The sequence below is a fragment of the Centropristis striata genome, chromosome 22 (genome assembly GCF_030273125.1).
Source record: "Centropristis striata isolate RG_2023a ecotype Rhode Island chromosome 22, C.striata_1.0, whole genome shotgun sequence".
Taxonomy (NCBI): Eukaryota; Metazoa; Chordata; class Actinopteri; order Perciformes; family Serranidae; genus Centropristis; species Centropristis striata.
In genome coordinates this window covers 31,293,510-31,309,584 of record NC_081538.1, presented here as the reverse complement: position 1 = coordinate 31,309,584, position 16,075 = coordinate 31,293,510, and the positions used below count along the sequence as shown (strand labels likewise).

At 36.2% G+C, this 16,075-nt stretch overlaps 2 protein-coding genes and 1 non-coding gene across 3 annotated transcripts in view; all 3 read right to left on the bottom strand.

The window, feature by feature from the left end:
- Window positions 1-792: 792 nt before the first annotated feature.
- On the bottom strand, window positions 793-6,570 carry c22h11orf98 (chromosome 22 C11orf98 homolog). Its single transcript, XM_059326012.1, has 4 exons — window positions 6,512-6,570; window positions 5,058-5,182; window positions 3,232-3,329; window positions 793-1,207 (listed from the first exon to the last, which is right to left on the bottom strand). The coding sequence occupies exons 1-4, from the start codon at window positions 6,548-6,550 to the stop codon at window positions 1,080-1,082; spliced, it is 390 nt and encodes a 129-aa protein (XP_059181995.1). The 5' UTR covers window positions 6,551-6,570; the 3' UTR covers window positions 793-1,079.
- Window positions 6,571-12,736: 6,166 nt separating this feature from the next.
- Window positions 12,737-16,075, bottom strand: part of pthlha (parathyroid hormone-like hormone a) — a 6,897-nt gene continuing 3,558 nt past the window's right edge. The window contains 2 exon segments of the mRNA XM_059325676.1: window positions 12,737-13,398; window positions 15,012-15,060. Coding sequence (XP_059181659.1) covers window positions 12,795-13,398; window positions 15,012-15,060 — 653 coding nt within the window. The 3' untranslated portion in view covers window positions 12,737-12,794.
- On the bottom strand, window positions 14,052-14,124 carry trnat-ugu (transfer RNA threonine (anticodon UGU)). The gene has a single exon. It is a non-coding gene; the product is annotated as a tRNA-Thr (tRNA).

The window sequence follows — 16,075 nt, the reverse complement described above, 5'->3', positions numbered from 1 at the left end:
AACCTCTTTATATAAGCAGCTCATTCATTATTAAAGAGGCTCAACAGGAACAAAACAGATTTATGATTATTTTGAATTAAATATAAGGAAGATTATTAATAACAATACAAAAAAACAACACTGAAATAAAATATATATTTTTAAAACAGTTATTTTAGAGATTTTTTTGTATTAAATATGTTGTTTTTTCTACATTAAATAATGTCATGAAATACTGAAAATAACAGTTGCACTGTATTATTTTACTTTTTTTTCCCCATTAAATTTTTTTTTTTTCCCCGAAAATGCATTTATTTTATTCATTTACATATTGACCCTGTCATAATTACCCTGAAAACAACATTTATTATCAATAAAATCTGTTTATATAAGCAGCTCATTCATTATTAAAGAGGCTCAACAGGAACAAAACACATTTATGATTATTTTCCTCTGCGTGAATTAATATATGGAAGATATTTAATGTCAATAAAAAAAACACTTCACTGAAATAAAATCATTTTTTTAAGTTATTTTACTGATTTTTTTTTAATTAAATAAGTTATTTTTATGTTTTTTCCACATTAAATAATGCTATAAAATACTGAAAATAATAGTTGTACTGCATTGTATTATTTTACTTTTTTTTCACCATTAAAAATAAATACCATAAAAATATTTTTTTTCCAAAAATGCATATATTTATTTTATTTATTTATTTATTTTACAGTTTAAAAAAAATAAACGTTTGGAGGGGGGAGGGACCAGAGAGATGTGATGAATAATTAAGACGTGATGAATAATAACAGCAGCTGGATGTCACAATTATTTAATATGCATCAAAATAATCACTATGAACCTTCACCTGACGACAAAACAAACAAACAAACAAACAAACAAACAAAAAGCCAAAATGGTTCCATGAAGTCAGAATGAGTCAAAAAGTCTAAATAACATTTCATATTTCATTATTTTCTTTCTCTCTGACTCAACATGTTTATCGTCCATCAGTCTTTCTTCCTCCTGAATCTTTGAATCTTTGAATCTGGAGCTGCAGACACAAACGTCCGTCTGAATAAAAACAGAAAACGTCTCGTTCTTCACTCGGCGTCGTCCATCTCCACGTCCTCGTCCCCGCCCGCTGCAGCCGCCGCCTTCTTCTTCTTCTGCTGTTTCTTCTTGGTCCCAGCAGACGCTGAGTCGGCTTTCTTTGCTGCTGAAGCTTCAACTGAGAAACAAACAGAGAAAAACATTTATTACTGATCAAACTGACGTCATGAAGTCATTAAACCTGCAGCGAGACGACATTTAACGAGTCCAAAAGTTAAAAAAAACTACTCATAATATATATAACATCTATATAATCTATATAAAAAGTCAATGACAGAAAAAATCTGTCATCAATCTGAAAAAAAGTTGAATTTCTCTGATAAATTATTTTAAAGTGTCATGAATGTTGTTACGAACACAAAATGACCAAAAAATCATGTAAGAAATGCACAAAATACCAAAAAAGACACAAAAAAGCAAAAAAAACCTCCCACAAAACATTAAAAAAAGAAAAAAAAATGGTCAAATTACCAAAAAATGATGTGAAAAAAAGACACAAAAATACCAAAAAGAGACACAAAAGACGTAAAATGACCACAAAAAAAAATGTGAAGAAACCTGCAGAGAAAGTGTCATAAATGTTATTCAACACAAAATGACCAAAAAAATGAAAAAAAAAAAACCCTCACAAAATATCAAAAAAGAACAAAAAAAAAAATGTCAAATGACCAAAGAAAGACAATACATCACAAAAGAGACAAAAAGAGACAAAAAAAGACGTTCAATTAGAAGTTAGAATGACAGAAACCAGAAAAAAAGTTGAATTTCTCAATTTCTCTTCAGAAAATGACCAAAAAGAGACACAAAAAGACGTAAAATGACCAAAAACTCTGAGATGATTGGTTACTGTGATCAAACTCTTTATGAAGTCATCAAACCTTCAGAGACATTTAACAAGTCCAAAAGTTCAACAAACGACCAAACAGCTCAACAACTACTCATAATATATAAATATAGAATCTATAGAATCCATATAAATCTCTATAAATCAGGCCTCTGGAGCGGACTATCTCCATGGGAACAAGCTCCTGGACCCTCACCAGTCTGGTTCTAAGAACAGAGACGGTCCTCTCTTCTTCTGTGGTGGTTTGAACATTTTACAGCTTAAGCTATAGTTTTTAAGGCAGAAGACCACACCCCCAGAAACTTGAGAACAAAGCCTTTGAACAGGTCGATCTGAGCTGAGTAACTAAGGCCAGACAAGTCAAATCCAACTAACATAGAATAAAATAAAATACAGCAATACCAGAGCAAGAATTAAAGCAAAAACTTTACCAGAAGCCAAGTAGATCCTCAAAAAATAAAAATGCACTCTAGAACCCTGTCCACTCAGCACCGGGGTCCCTCAGGGCTATATCCTCGGTCCGCTCCTTTTCTCGGTTTACACCAACTCCCTCTGCTCTCTCATCTACTCGTATGGTTTCTCCTAACATCACTATGCCGACGACACCCAGCTAGTCCTCTCATCTCCAGTCTGAAACTCTGAAAGCTGGTATCTCTGCAGGTCTGACCCACATCTCCCAGTGGATCCTCAGACCTCCTCAAACTGGGACAGACTGGATTTACCTCCAGGGCTCTGACCTCTGACCTCCACATCACTGTCCACAACACAGAGGTTCCTCCACAGAGACCCTAAAAACCTTGTTGGGACTCTGGACAACCAGCTGTCCCTCACTAGACTCCTGTAGAGGTTCCAGTTGTCTCTTAAAGAGGTTCCTGGTTCCTGGTCTGAGACCAGAACCTTCAGGCTGAAACACTGATTGTTAGACGCTTTGGACTAAAGCGTCAAATGACATGAGAAAAAAACAGTCTCTCCTGTCCTCTCCTCTCTGCTCTGTGTAAACAGCCTCTCCTGTCCTCTCCTCTCTGCTCTGTGTAAACAGCCTCTCCTGTCCTCTCCTCTCTGCTCTGTGTAAACAGCCTCTCCTGTCCTCTCCTCTCTGCTCTGTGTAAACAGCCTCTCCTGTCCTCTCCTCTCAGCTCTGTGTAAACAGCCTCTCCTGTCCTCTCCTCTCAGCTCTGTGTAAACAGCCTCTCCTGTCCTCTCCTCTCTGCTCTGTGTAAACAGCCTCTCCTGTCGTTACAGACAGACAATAATATCTATATTATATTATATATTATATATTATATATGTATAATTACCGTCCATGCTGCTCTTCTCCTGCTGCATGTGTTGCAGCTGTTTCAGCAGTTTTCTCTTCTTCTTCCCAGACAGAGTGATGTTAGCCCGAGGACTGGACCTGAGACATGAGGACACAACATGAGGACATGACAACATGACGACACAACATGAGGACATGACGTCATGAGGACATGATGTCATGAGGACATGATGTCATGATGAAGTTGTCATGAGGACATGATGTCATGAGGACATGATGCCATGATGTCATGTGGACATGATGTCATGAGGACATGATGAATGTTGTCATGAGGACATGATGCCATGAGGACATGATGTCATGAGGACATGATGCCATGAGGACATGATGTCATGAGGACACCCCCATGACATCATGACCCCCTAATGATGACATGATGTCATGAGGACATAATGTCATGAGGACATGATGCCATGAGGACATGATGTCATGAGGACACCCCCATGACATCATGACCCCCTAATGATGACATAATGTCATGAGGACATGATGCCATGAGGACATGATGTCATGAGGACACCCCCATGACATCATGACCCCCTAATGATGACATGATGTCATGAGGACATAATGTCATGAGGACATGATGCCATGAGGACATGATGTCAAGAGGACACCCCCATGACATCATGACCCCCTCATGATGACATGATGTCATGTGGACATGATGTCATGAGGACATGTCATGATGTCATGAGGACATGTCATGATGTCATGAGGACATGATGTCGATGTCATGAGGACATGATGTCATGATGACATGATTTCATAAGGACATGATGTCATGAGGACATGATGTCATGAGGACACCCCCATGACATCATGACCCCCTCATGATGACATGATGTCATGAGGACATGTCATGATGTCATGATGTAATGATGTCATGAGGACATGTCATGATGTCATGAGGACATGATGTCATGAGGACATGTCATGATGTCATGAGGACATGATGTCATGAGGACATGTCATGAGGACATGTCATGATGTCATGAGGACATGATGTCATTAGGACATGATGTCATGAGGACATGTCATGATGTCATGAGGACATGATGTCATGAGGACATGATGTCATGATAAATGTTGTCATGAGGACATGATGTCATGAGGACATGATGCCATGATGTCATGAGGACATGATGAATGTTGTCATGAGGACATGATGCCATGAGGACATGATGTCATGTGGACATGATGTTATGAGGACATGATGTCACGTGGACATGATGTCATGAGGACATGATGTCATGAGGACATGATGTCATGTGGACATGATGTTATGAGGACATGATGTCACGTGGACATGATGTCATGAGGACATGAAGTCATGAGGACATGATGTCATGATGACATGATGTCATAAGGACATGATGTCATGAGGACACCCCCATGACATCATGACCCCCTCATGATGACATGATGTCATGAGGGAATGATGTCATGATGTCATGAGGACATGATGTAAAGATGTCATGAGGACATGATGTCATGAGGACATGATGTCATGAGGACATGTCATGATGTCATGAGGACATGATGTCATAAGGACATGATGTCATGATGTCATAAGGACATGATGTCATGAGAACATGATGTCATGAGGACATGATGCAATGATGTCATAAGGACATGATGTCATGATGTCATGAGAACATGATGTCATGAGGACATGATGCAATGATGTCATAAGGACATGATGTCATGAGAACATGATGTCATGAGGACATGATGTAATGATGTCATGAGGACATGTCATGATGTCATGAGGACATGATGTCATGAGGACATGAGGACACGTACTTCCTCTTCTTCAGGTGGTGGACGGTGATGAGTCCCTGGTCGACTACGGCTCCGACCACCTGGTGTCTCTTCCTCTTCTCTTTACTCAGAACCCTCCGCCGCTTGAACAGCTTCTTACCCAGCTCCTGAGGACAGGAGAGAGGACAGGACAGGTGAGAGGACAGGAGAGGAGAGAGGAGAGGAGAGAGGACAGGAGAGGAGAGAGGACAGGAGAGGAGAGAGGACAGGAGAGAGGACAGGAGAGAGGACAGGAGGGGAGAGAGGACAGGAGGGGAGAGAGGACAGGAGAGAGGACAGGAGAGGAGAGAGGACAGGAGAGGAGAGAGGACAGGAGAGAGGACAGGACAGGAGAGAGGACAGGAGGGGAGAGAGGACAGGAGAGAGGACAGGAGAGGAGAGAGGACAGGAGAGGGGACAGGAGAGGAGAGAGGACAGGAGAGAGGACAGGACAGGAGAGAGGACAGGAGGGGAGAGAGGACAGGAGGGGAGAGAGGACAGGAGAGGAGAGAGGACAGGAGGGGAGAGAGGACAGGAGAGAGGACAGGACAGGAGAGAGGACAGGAGGGGAGAGAGGACAGGAGAGGAGAGAGGACAGGAGGAGAGAGGACAGGAGAGAGGACAGGAGAGAGGACAGGAGAAAGGACAGGAGGAGAGGGGACAGGACAGGAGAGAGGACAGGTTATTTTTTCATATTTTGTATTCATTCTTTTTTATTTTAAATATATTTAAACCAGGTCAGAAGTTTGCCAGCAGGATCATATATATTTTTAAGTTAATAATTTTATTTTTACTTTGCAACAAAATAAACATGATTAATATATAAAGAGTCGCTGATCAGAAGACATTTTACTACAATTGATTTATTTATTTATATTATATATTTAATGATATATATATATTTATAAATATAAATATAATATATATATATATGAATCAAACGGTGATGAGTTGTTTCCTTCAGCTCTGAAGTTGTGACTCTCCACCCTGAAACTAACTCAGCCTTCTTTTCTTTTCAACATCAAAGTATATCTGAAGGTTTATATTAACAATATTATTATTATTATTATTATTATTATTATCCAGTCTGTGGTCTGATGATGAGCAGTAACAGACTGTAAAGAACAATATTAATCTAAAGTATTTCTGTTTATGTTTGTTTATCTCTGCACGTTGTTTACAGAGTTTAAATAAACAAAAGTAACATAAAGTAAAAGTTATTACTGGAGTTTAAACTGCTGACTGTTTATGAAGTAGATCTGAAGTTTAATAACTTTAATAAAGAGTTTATATTGAAGCTGCAGTAACCAGAGAGATCCTGACTCATTAGAAGCTGATTATTATTATTATCTCACATTAAACTCCGACATGTTTCTCTCTGATCTCTTCTCTAACATTAATATAAACCAGATAATCAGGTATGAACAGGTATAAACAGATATAAAAGAGGTTCTTACGGTCTTGGGTCTGTTGATCTTCCCTCCCGGTGGAGACATGTTGTTGCTCTCACGTGGTGGAACAAGACGAACTTCTTCTTCTGCTGCTTCACATCCGGTCAGAGCTGCAGCCTGTCAGGCTCTCTGGCGCCCCGCAGGCCGCCCGGAGCACTGCAGCCTGACTTCTATTGGTCGTTTGGTCGATTAAATGTCAGAAAATCCTAAAATAAATAAATAAATAACAAAAGAAACCAAAAACGTCTAATTTATTTCCCAGTCCAAAATATATTTAGTTTACAGTGATATTAAACAGAAAAAAACTTGCAAAATATGTCCAAGCTGCTACCTGGACATATTTTGATGTTTTCCTAAAAAGTGATTTATTTATTTTTTTGCATTTTAAGGGGATCCAAGACAGAACCCTGGAGAACACCACGATACATGTTTTAGTTAAAATTGAAATTAAAGCGGCAATTGTTTCATATTTTTAGAGTAAGTTAATTGTGTTATTATTTTCTTCCTATATTTTAGTCTATTAAATTTCAGAAAATACTGGAAAAAAAATAACAAAATAAACCCAAAACGTCTCATTTGTTTTCCAGTCCGATATTGTATAATATATTTATACCATAATAATATTTATAGGATATTTAGTTTACAGTGATATTAAACGGAAAAAAACTTGCAAAATATGTCCAAGCTGCTACCTGGACATATTTTGATGTTTTCCTAAAAAGGGATTTTAAAATATTTTTTTTTTTTGCATTTTAAGGGGATCCAAGACAGAACCCTGGAGAACACCACGATACATGTTTTAGTTAAAATTGAAATTAAAGCGGCAATTGTTTCATATTTTTAGAGTAAGTTAATTGTGTTATTGTTTTCTTCCTATATTTTAGTTGTTTGGTCTATAATATTTCAGAAAATACTGGAAAAAAAATAACAAAAGAAACCCAAAACGTCTAATTTGTTTCCCAGTCCAATATTGTATAATATATTTATACCATAATAATATTTATAGGATATTTAGTTTACAGTGATATTAAACAGAAAAAAACTTGCAAAATATGTCCAAGCTGCTACCTGGACATATTTTGATGTTTTCCTAAAAATTGATTTTTTTTTTTTTTTTTTGCATTTTAAGGGGATCCAAGACAGAACCCTGGAGAACACCACAAGACATGTTTTAGTTAAAATTGAAATTAAATCTGCAATTGTTTCATTTTTTTAAGAGTAAATTAATTGTGTTATTATTTTCTTCCTATATTTTAGTCTATTAAATTTCAGAAAATACTGGAAAAAAAATAACAAAAGAAACCCAAAACGTCTAATTTGTTTCCCAGTCCGATATAGTATAATATATTTATACCATAATAATATTTATAGGATATTTAGTTTAGAGTGATATTAAACAGAAAAAACTTGCAAAATATGTCCAAGCTGCTACCTGGACATATTTTGATGTTTTCCTAAAAAAAGTTTTTTTTTTTTTTTTTTTTTTGCATTTTAAGGGGATCCAAGACAGAACCCTGGAGAACACCACGAGACATGTTTTAGTTAAAATTGAAATTAAATCTGCAATTGTTTCATATTTTAAGAGTAAGTTAATTGTGTTATTATTTTCTTCCTATATTTTAGTCTATTAAATTTCAGAAAATACTGGAAAAAAAAATAACAAAATAAACCCAAAACGCCTCATTTCTTTTCCAGTCCGATATTGTATAATATATTAATACCATAATAATATTTATAGGATATTTAGTTTACAGTGATATTAAACAGAAAAAACTTGCAAAATATGTCCAAGCTGCTACCTGGACATATTTTGATGTTTTCCTAAAAAGTGATTTATTTATTTTTTTTGCATTTTAAGGAGATCCAAGACAGAACCCTGGAGAACACCACGAGACATGTTTTAGTTAAAATTAAAATTAAAGCGGCAATTGTTTCATATTTTTAGAGTAAGTTAATTGTGTTATTATTTTCTTCCTATATTTTCGTTGTTTGGTCTATAATATTTCAGAAAATACTGAAAAAATAACAAAAGAAACCCAAAACGTCTAATTTGTTTCCCAGTCCGAAAAACTAGAATATATTTATACTATAATAATATATATAGTATATTTAGTTTACAATGATATTGAACAGAAAAACTTCAAACAAGTGAAGCTGCAACCTGGACATATTTTGATGTTTTCCTAAAAAGTGACTTTTTCTGCATTTTGCATTTTAAGAGGATCCAGGACAGAACCTTGGGGAACACCATGAGACATTTTTTTGTCAGAATTGAAACTAAAGCTGCAATTATTTAATATTTTTAGTGTAAGTTAATTGTGTTATTATTTTCTTCCTATATTTTAGTTGTTTGGTCTATTAAATGTCAGAAAATACAAAAAAAAAATATAACAAAAGAAACAGCAACCCAAAACGTCTAATTTGTTTCCCAGAACCCAAAGTTACACTTTCAACTGTCAGTGCAAAATATATTTTGTTTACAAAGATATAAAACAGAAAATCTTAACACAAGAGAAGCTGCAACCTGGAAATATTTTTTTGTTGTTGCAACTTTAGAGGATCCAGGACAGAACCCTGGGGAACACCATGAGACATTTTTTTAGTTAGAATTTAAAGCTGCAATTATTGAATATTTTTAGTGTAAGTTAATTGTGTTATTATTTTCTTCCTATATTTTAGTTGTTCGGTCTATTCAATGTCAGAAAATAGTAAAAAAGAAGAAACCCAAAACGTCTGTTTTGTTTCCCAGAACCCAGGTTACACTTTAAACTGTCAGTCCAAAATATATTTAGTTCAGGAAGATGTAAAACAGAAAAACTTCAAAAAAGACAAGCTGTATATTATTAAGTATTTTTTAAAGTTTTTTTAAAGAAATTATCTGTAAAATAACTTACAGTTGTTTACTGTTAATTGTCGGTGTTTGGCTGCCAGCTGCGTTTTTTATTTTACATTAAAAGTAAAGTTTTAATGTCAGAAAACAGAAAGTTTCCTTAATTTTATATTCAGCAATATGATGAGTATTTGTTGTATTTTTATTGTAATAATTTATATTTATGATCTACAGATTCCAGTTTGTTTCAGCTCTGAACGTTATCGAGCTTAAAATCTTTGAACTTGAATATTTTAAGATCTGATTTCAAACTCTCGTTCAGAGACTCGGAGGGATATTGATGAGTTTTGACTCGCAGCTCAGAACTGATCAGGTTTTATTTGCTGCTCAGCTCAGATTTCAGGCTCACGATAAAATGTTTTGACTGTAATTGTCTCGTCGGTTCTTGGGTCCAGAGAAACGTCGTGAAGTCAAACTGAACGATGGACGTCGTTAACGATCTCTGACACGACGGCCGACAGCCTGAACCAGTTTAACGTTTCAATCTGGGAATCATCCAAACTCTTTTATTTCAGTTTTTTTAGTTTCTGGAAGAGTTTCAACAGTTTCCCTTTGATTTAAATCCAGACATGAAATAAAGCCAAATGTTTTGTGTTTCTTTAAGCTTCTTTGTCATCTGAACAAGGAAAAAGTTGCTGGGAGGAAAAAAATCTGGTTCCAAGTGAAAATGTTTCCCATTATTTTAAGAAGATTTGATCTTTTTTTCTCTCTCGGGGTCTGAAAAGATTTTAGTCAACAGTCTTTAAAGACAACATGTCAGATTTACTGTTTTTGGGTCATGAAACAACAAGACCAGCACCAAGAGCTGTAAACTGTTTTTTCCTATCTTTTAGTTGTTTGGTCTATTAAATGGCGGAAAATAGGGGAAAAAACCCATCAACAACCCATATTGTCCAGGGTAGTTTCCTAGAATCCATAGTTACACTTACACACTGTAACAAAAGTCTTGTTTTGTTCACTAAACAGTCCATAACGCAAAGACTTCCAGTTTATGAATATATAATATTATAGAGAAGCTGTAACCACAAAATATTTTGATATTTTTCTTTAAAAGATACTTTATTTCCAAACTATAGAGGATCCAGGACAGAGCCTTGGGGTGCACCACAAGACATTTTTTAGTTAGAATTTAAACTAAAGCTGCAATTAAGGAATATTTGTACTGTCTTATCTGTATTTTTATTTTCTTGCGATCTATCAGTTGTTTGGTCTATTAAATGTCAGAAAATAGTAAAAAAAAAAACAATAACAAAACTGTCAGTGTCAAAATATATTAAGTTTGCAGAGATATAAAATAAAATAATATAATAAATAATAAAATAAACCCAAAACGTCTATTTTGTTTCCCAGAACCCAAAGTTACACTTTTAACCATCAGTCCAAAAATATAGTTTGATATGATATAAAACAGAAAATCTTCACACAAGAGAAGCTGCAACCTGGAAATATTTTTGATTTGGTTTACTACAGCAACTTTAGAGGACCCAGGATAGAACCATGGGGAACACCATGAGCCATTTTTAAGTTAGAATTTAAACTAAAGCTGCAATTAAGTTAATTGTGTTATTATTTTCTTCCTATCTAGTAGTTGTTTGGTCTATTAAATATAATATATAATTAAATAGTCGAAATATATTTAGTTTGCAAAGATATAAAACTGAAAAAAATCACACAAGAGAAGTTGCAACCTGGAAATATGTTAGAATATGAAGATGTTTACTTTAAAAGTGACTTTTTTTTTGCATATTAAAAAGGACCCAGGATCGAGCCCTGGGGAACACCATGCACGAGACAGAGCTGCTCATTTCTGCCACTTTACATAAAGTTTCAGACGTAAAATGACTTCTAATATTGAACCAACAGAAACAGGACAAAGTGGGATGAAAGACTCGGAGACTGGAGGAGATACTGTCAAATGTTTAATCTGTTCAGTACAGAGTGTTTTATCTCAGTGCAAGTGCCAAAAACAACAATATCGAGCCGTGTTTGGTTTATGTACAGATATGAACTTTGGCATTGAGAAGCAGAGCGGGTGGATAGAAACAGACACTGAAGGCAGCAGGAGGGTCGAACATCCGAAACACCAGCAGCAAAGAAACGTCCGAACAGAGCGAGAGGTCGAGAACCAAACCGAACAGAAACACAGAATGACGACCGTCGTTTTTTTTCTTCATTTCAATCAACCACAAAAACAAGTCAACGAACAAAATTAATGGTATATATATTTATATTTATATATCTAAAGTGCATTATGGTACAAAAATATAGAAGGTCAGCAGCACCTCGATACATTTACAAAATAAATACACCATTCAGACAAAATAAATTACCGCAAAAAAATCTGACATAATTGGAATTTAAAAAAAAAAAAAAGAAAAAAAAAAAAAGCAAAGGATTCACAAAGATTAAAATCTGTTGCCTCACAGAGCATCAAATAAGGTTTTTTATTATCATATTCTGCTATCTATTCTGCTATATTTAGAATATTTACAGACAATAAATATTTTCCAATTTCTTTCCAAACAATCACTTTTACAGAAGACTGTAAGGTGAATATTTAGGAGTCAACTCCGACTGTCCGCAGGTTTCTGAAACACACAGAGAGAAAAAAAACATGTCAGTCATCAACAAACACATTCAACATTCATATTAAACACTTTTACATCCATCAGGTCAGGTATTATAAGCTGAAGCACCATCTGCAGTAATCCGAATCATAAATACAGAGAATTTATTGTTTCGGGTTAGTCTAACCATAAACAATAAGAACCCAGACCTATTTATCCTTGAAAGAAAATTATGGGTTTTTTTTTTAATCCTACCCCTAAATGTCAAAGATCTGAGATGTGACATATATATATGTTTATGGTATTTATTTTTATGATATTTCTCATTTTAATATAAATAAACTCGCCACCTTTTCTGCTTACAGAAACACAAATTTGCCTTTTTCTCTGCATCTCCACAACATATATTAAAACTTGTGACATTAATAGTGCTGTTTAACAACAAATCAGATTTATTTTTAAGTAACAAAATAATAAAAAATAAATAAAAACAAATAACAAACCCTAATAGGGTTAAATGCAATAAAGGACGCCCTGTGAACGGATTAGAATTGTTAAATGGGTTTAAACTAGTTCGCCTCGGAACAAAAAATAAGCTTTTTGAAATGAGCTACTTTTTTAGATTTCTGTTTCCAGACACAGAAACATTTAGAGGACGTCACTTCCTGTCACAGTCACATGATGTCACCACACCTGAGGGATTTAATGAGTTTATGTTAAACCTAAACTCATTAAATCCCTAACCTAAGCCTAAGGTGTTGGTTACAGCCGTGTTGCTCTAGAAGTGGAGGTGTTGCTGCGTTGCCTCACCTGTGTCAGAGGCTGACAGCGTCTAGAGCAGCGCCCCCTGCAGGCCCAGCAGAGACCTCCTCTCCAGGCCCAGCAGAGACCTCCTCTCCAGGCCCAGCAGAGACCTCCTCTCCAGGCCCAGCAGAGACCTCCTCTCCAGGAGGAGTCCGCTGCCCTGCTCCTCCTCCTCCTCCTCCTGCAGCCTTCGGCCCAGCGAGCGCGCCCTCCTCTTCCTCTTCTCGCCCTCCCTCCTCTTGCCGGACTTTCCTTTCTTCTTCTTCTTGGGCGCCTTCAGCACGGCCTCCTTGTAGTTCTGGGACTTGTTGGTCTCCTGCGGCAGGTTGGTGCCCTCCTCCTCCTCCAGCCTGAAGCTGACGGGGAGGTTCTTGGTTCCTCCGGGCGGTTTGGAGTGCAGGGTGCTGCCGGTGGTGCTGAGGTTGATGCCCAGGCTGACGGCGGGCAGCCCCACGCCGCCGCCGCCGCCGCTGCTGGCCCCGCCCCCCGTGGCCGTGGTCCGGACCGGGAGCTCCCGCGTCTCGGCCGTGTGGACCTCGTCCAGCAGCTCCTGCAGCCACATGCGACGCTTAAAGTCCTGCAGCGTTCGGCCTTTATCATGCATCAGCTGGGCGTGGGTCACCGAGCGCTTTCTGCAGGAAACACAACAAACACCAGATCTCTGTCAGATTCATGTTTTACAGTTTCACAGAGTTCACATTAATGCAGTCATTTACATGAGCATTACATTACAATTTTGGTCATTTTGTGTCTTTTTTTGGTCATTTTGTGTCTTTTATTGTCTATTTTTTTGTCATTTTGTGTCTTTTTTTGGTCATTTTGTGTCTTTTATTGTCTTTTTTTTTGTCATTTTGTGTCTTTTTTTGGTCATTTTGTGGCTTTTATTGTCTTTTTTTTGTCATTTTGTGTCTTTTTTTGGTCATTTTGTGTCTTTTATTGTCTTTTTTTTGTCATTTTGTGTCTTTTTTTAGTCATTTTGTGTCTTTTTTTAGTCATTTTGTGTCTTTCTTTGATCATTTTGTGTCTTTTTTTGGTCATTTTGTGTCTTTTTTGATAATTTTTTTAGTCATTTTGTGTACAAACTGTAAAACTTTCAATTTAACCATCATATTAAAGTGAAAAAAAACTTATATTAATTTAAATAAAGTATCTGTAAAATAAGTTCAAGTAGTTTTCTGTTATTTGACAGTAAGTATTTTGAAGTTTCTTTTCACAGTAAAGTTATTTAATGGTCAGCTCTTTTTATTTTTAATCACAAACTTCTGTGAACAGTGAAAACGAGACGAGGCCCCAGCGAGATTTGAACTCGCGACCCCTGGTTTACAAGACCAGTGCTCTAACCCCTGAGCTATGGAGCCGCCGGGTCCTTACAGCGGATCAGACCGCTAGACTGAACCAGAGAACAGCAGCTGCTTCTACCGTCCACACGGCGGCGCTGCTCCACCACAAACACTATCAGCCTCAATACACAAGATAATATGTACAATATAAACACAATCTGATGTAATATCAGCGGGAACTGATGAAGCACCAGCAACACTACTTTAAAGATGTTTTACTGCAGCTAAAATACTGAAACTTTACATATATTTTACTCACTTTAAGGTCATTTTACTCCAGTAAAAGTACTGTGAATTCCTTTAGATTTTACACATTTCAAAAGGTATTTAACATAGTAAAAGTACTGTAACTTTAAATCTATTTACTCACTTTAAGAACATTTTACTCACTTTGAAGATATGTCACTTTTATTTTAAAGATATTATAGTTACTTTAAGACGTTTTACTCGAGTGAAAGTACTGTAACTTTACATATATTTTACTAACTCTGAAGATATTTTACACAAGTAAAAGTACTGTAACTTCACATTTATTTTACTCACTTTAAAGGTATGTAAGTGCAGTAAACGTACAGTTACTTTAAATATATTATAGTTACTCTGAAGATGTTTTACTCAAGTAAAAGTATTGTAACTTTCAATATATTTTACTCAATTTAAAGATGTTTTACTCCAGTAAAAGTACTCTAACTTTAAATATATTTTACTCACTTTAAGGTAATTTTACTCCAGTAAAAGTACTGTAACTTTACATGTACTTTACTCACTTTGAAGATATGCAACTGTAGTAAATGTACAGTTACTTTAAAAATATTTTACCAACTTTCAAGACATTTTACTCCAGTAAAAGTACTGTGACTTAAAAGACATTTTACTCACTTTGAAGATCTATAACTGCAAGAAACGTACGGTTACTTTAAATCAGTTTTACTCTCTTTAAAGATATTGTAACTGCAGTAAACGTTTGTTACTTTAAAGACATTTTACTCAATTTAAAGCCGTTTTACTCCAGTAAAAGTACTGAAACTTTAAAGATATTTTACTAATTTTAAAGATATGCAACTGCAGTAAACGTACAGTTACTTTTAAGATATTATAGTTACTTTCAAGATGTTTTACTCCAGTAAAAGTACTGTAAGTTCCTTATATTTGACACATTTAAAGGTATCTAATGCAGTAAAAGTACTGTAAGTTCCTTATATTTGACACATTTAAAGGTATCTAATGCAGTAAAAGTACTGTAAGTTCCTTATATTTGACACATTTAAAGGTATCTAATGCAGTAAAAGTACTGTAAGTTCCTTATATTTGACACATTTAAAGGTATCTAATGCAGTAAAAGTACTGTAACTTCCTTCATATTTGACACATTTAAAGGTATCTAATGCAGTAAAAGTACTGTAATTCCTTCATATTTGACACATTTAAAGGTAAAGGTAGTGAGGTCAGGTTGCTGTGAGCGCTGGCGGCCACACGGCGGCGCTGTCGCATCACAAACTCTCAACTTCACCCAACATGTTGAGCTGTTAAAGAATGAAACGATTGTTTGTTTGAGCTGAGATGTTTAGTGGAGAGGAGGAGGAGAGGAGGAGGAGGAGGAGGAGGAGGAGGAGGAGAGGAGGAGGAGAGGAGGAGAGGAGGAGAGGAGGATCAGCTGACTGTGAGCAGATGAGGCTGGGTGTCTGATGGTTCTTTGCTTTGCCTCCGTGTCTCGTTACTCAGAGTCCAAATCTAAAAACAACAGAGACGAAGCTCAGAGCCTGAGAACCAGAAACACTCAGCACAGCTGCTGCTCCTCCTCCTCTCCTCCTCCTCCTCCTCCTCTCCTCCTCCTCCTCCTCCTCTCCTCCTCCTCTCTTTTCTGTGAAGTGAAAGTGTGTTTTTTGTGCTGACTGATAAAATATCCTGAATGAGAGATCAGCTTTTGTTTATACGCATACAGAAACTTCCTGTAGATCAAAGACGGAAA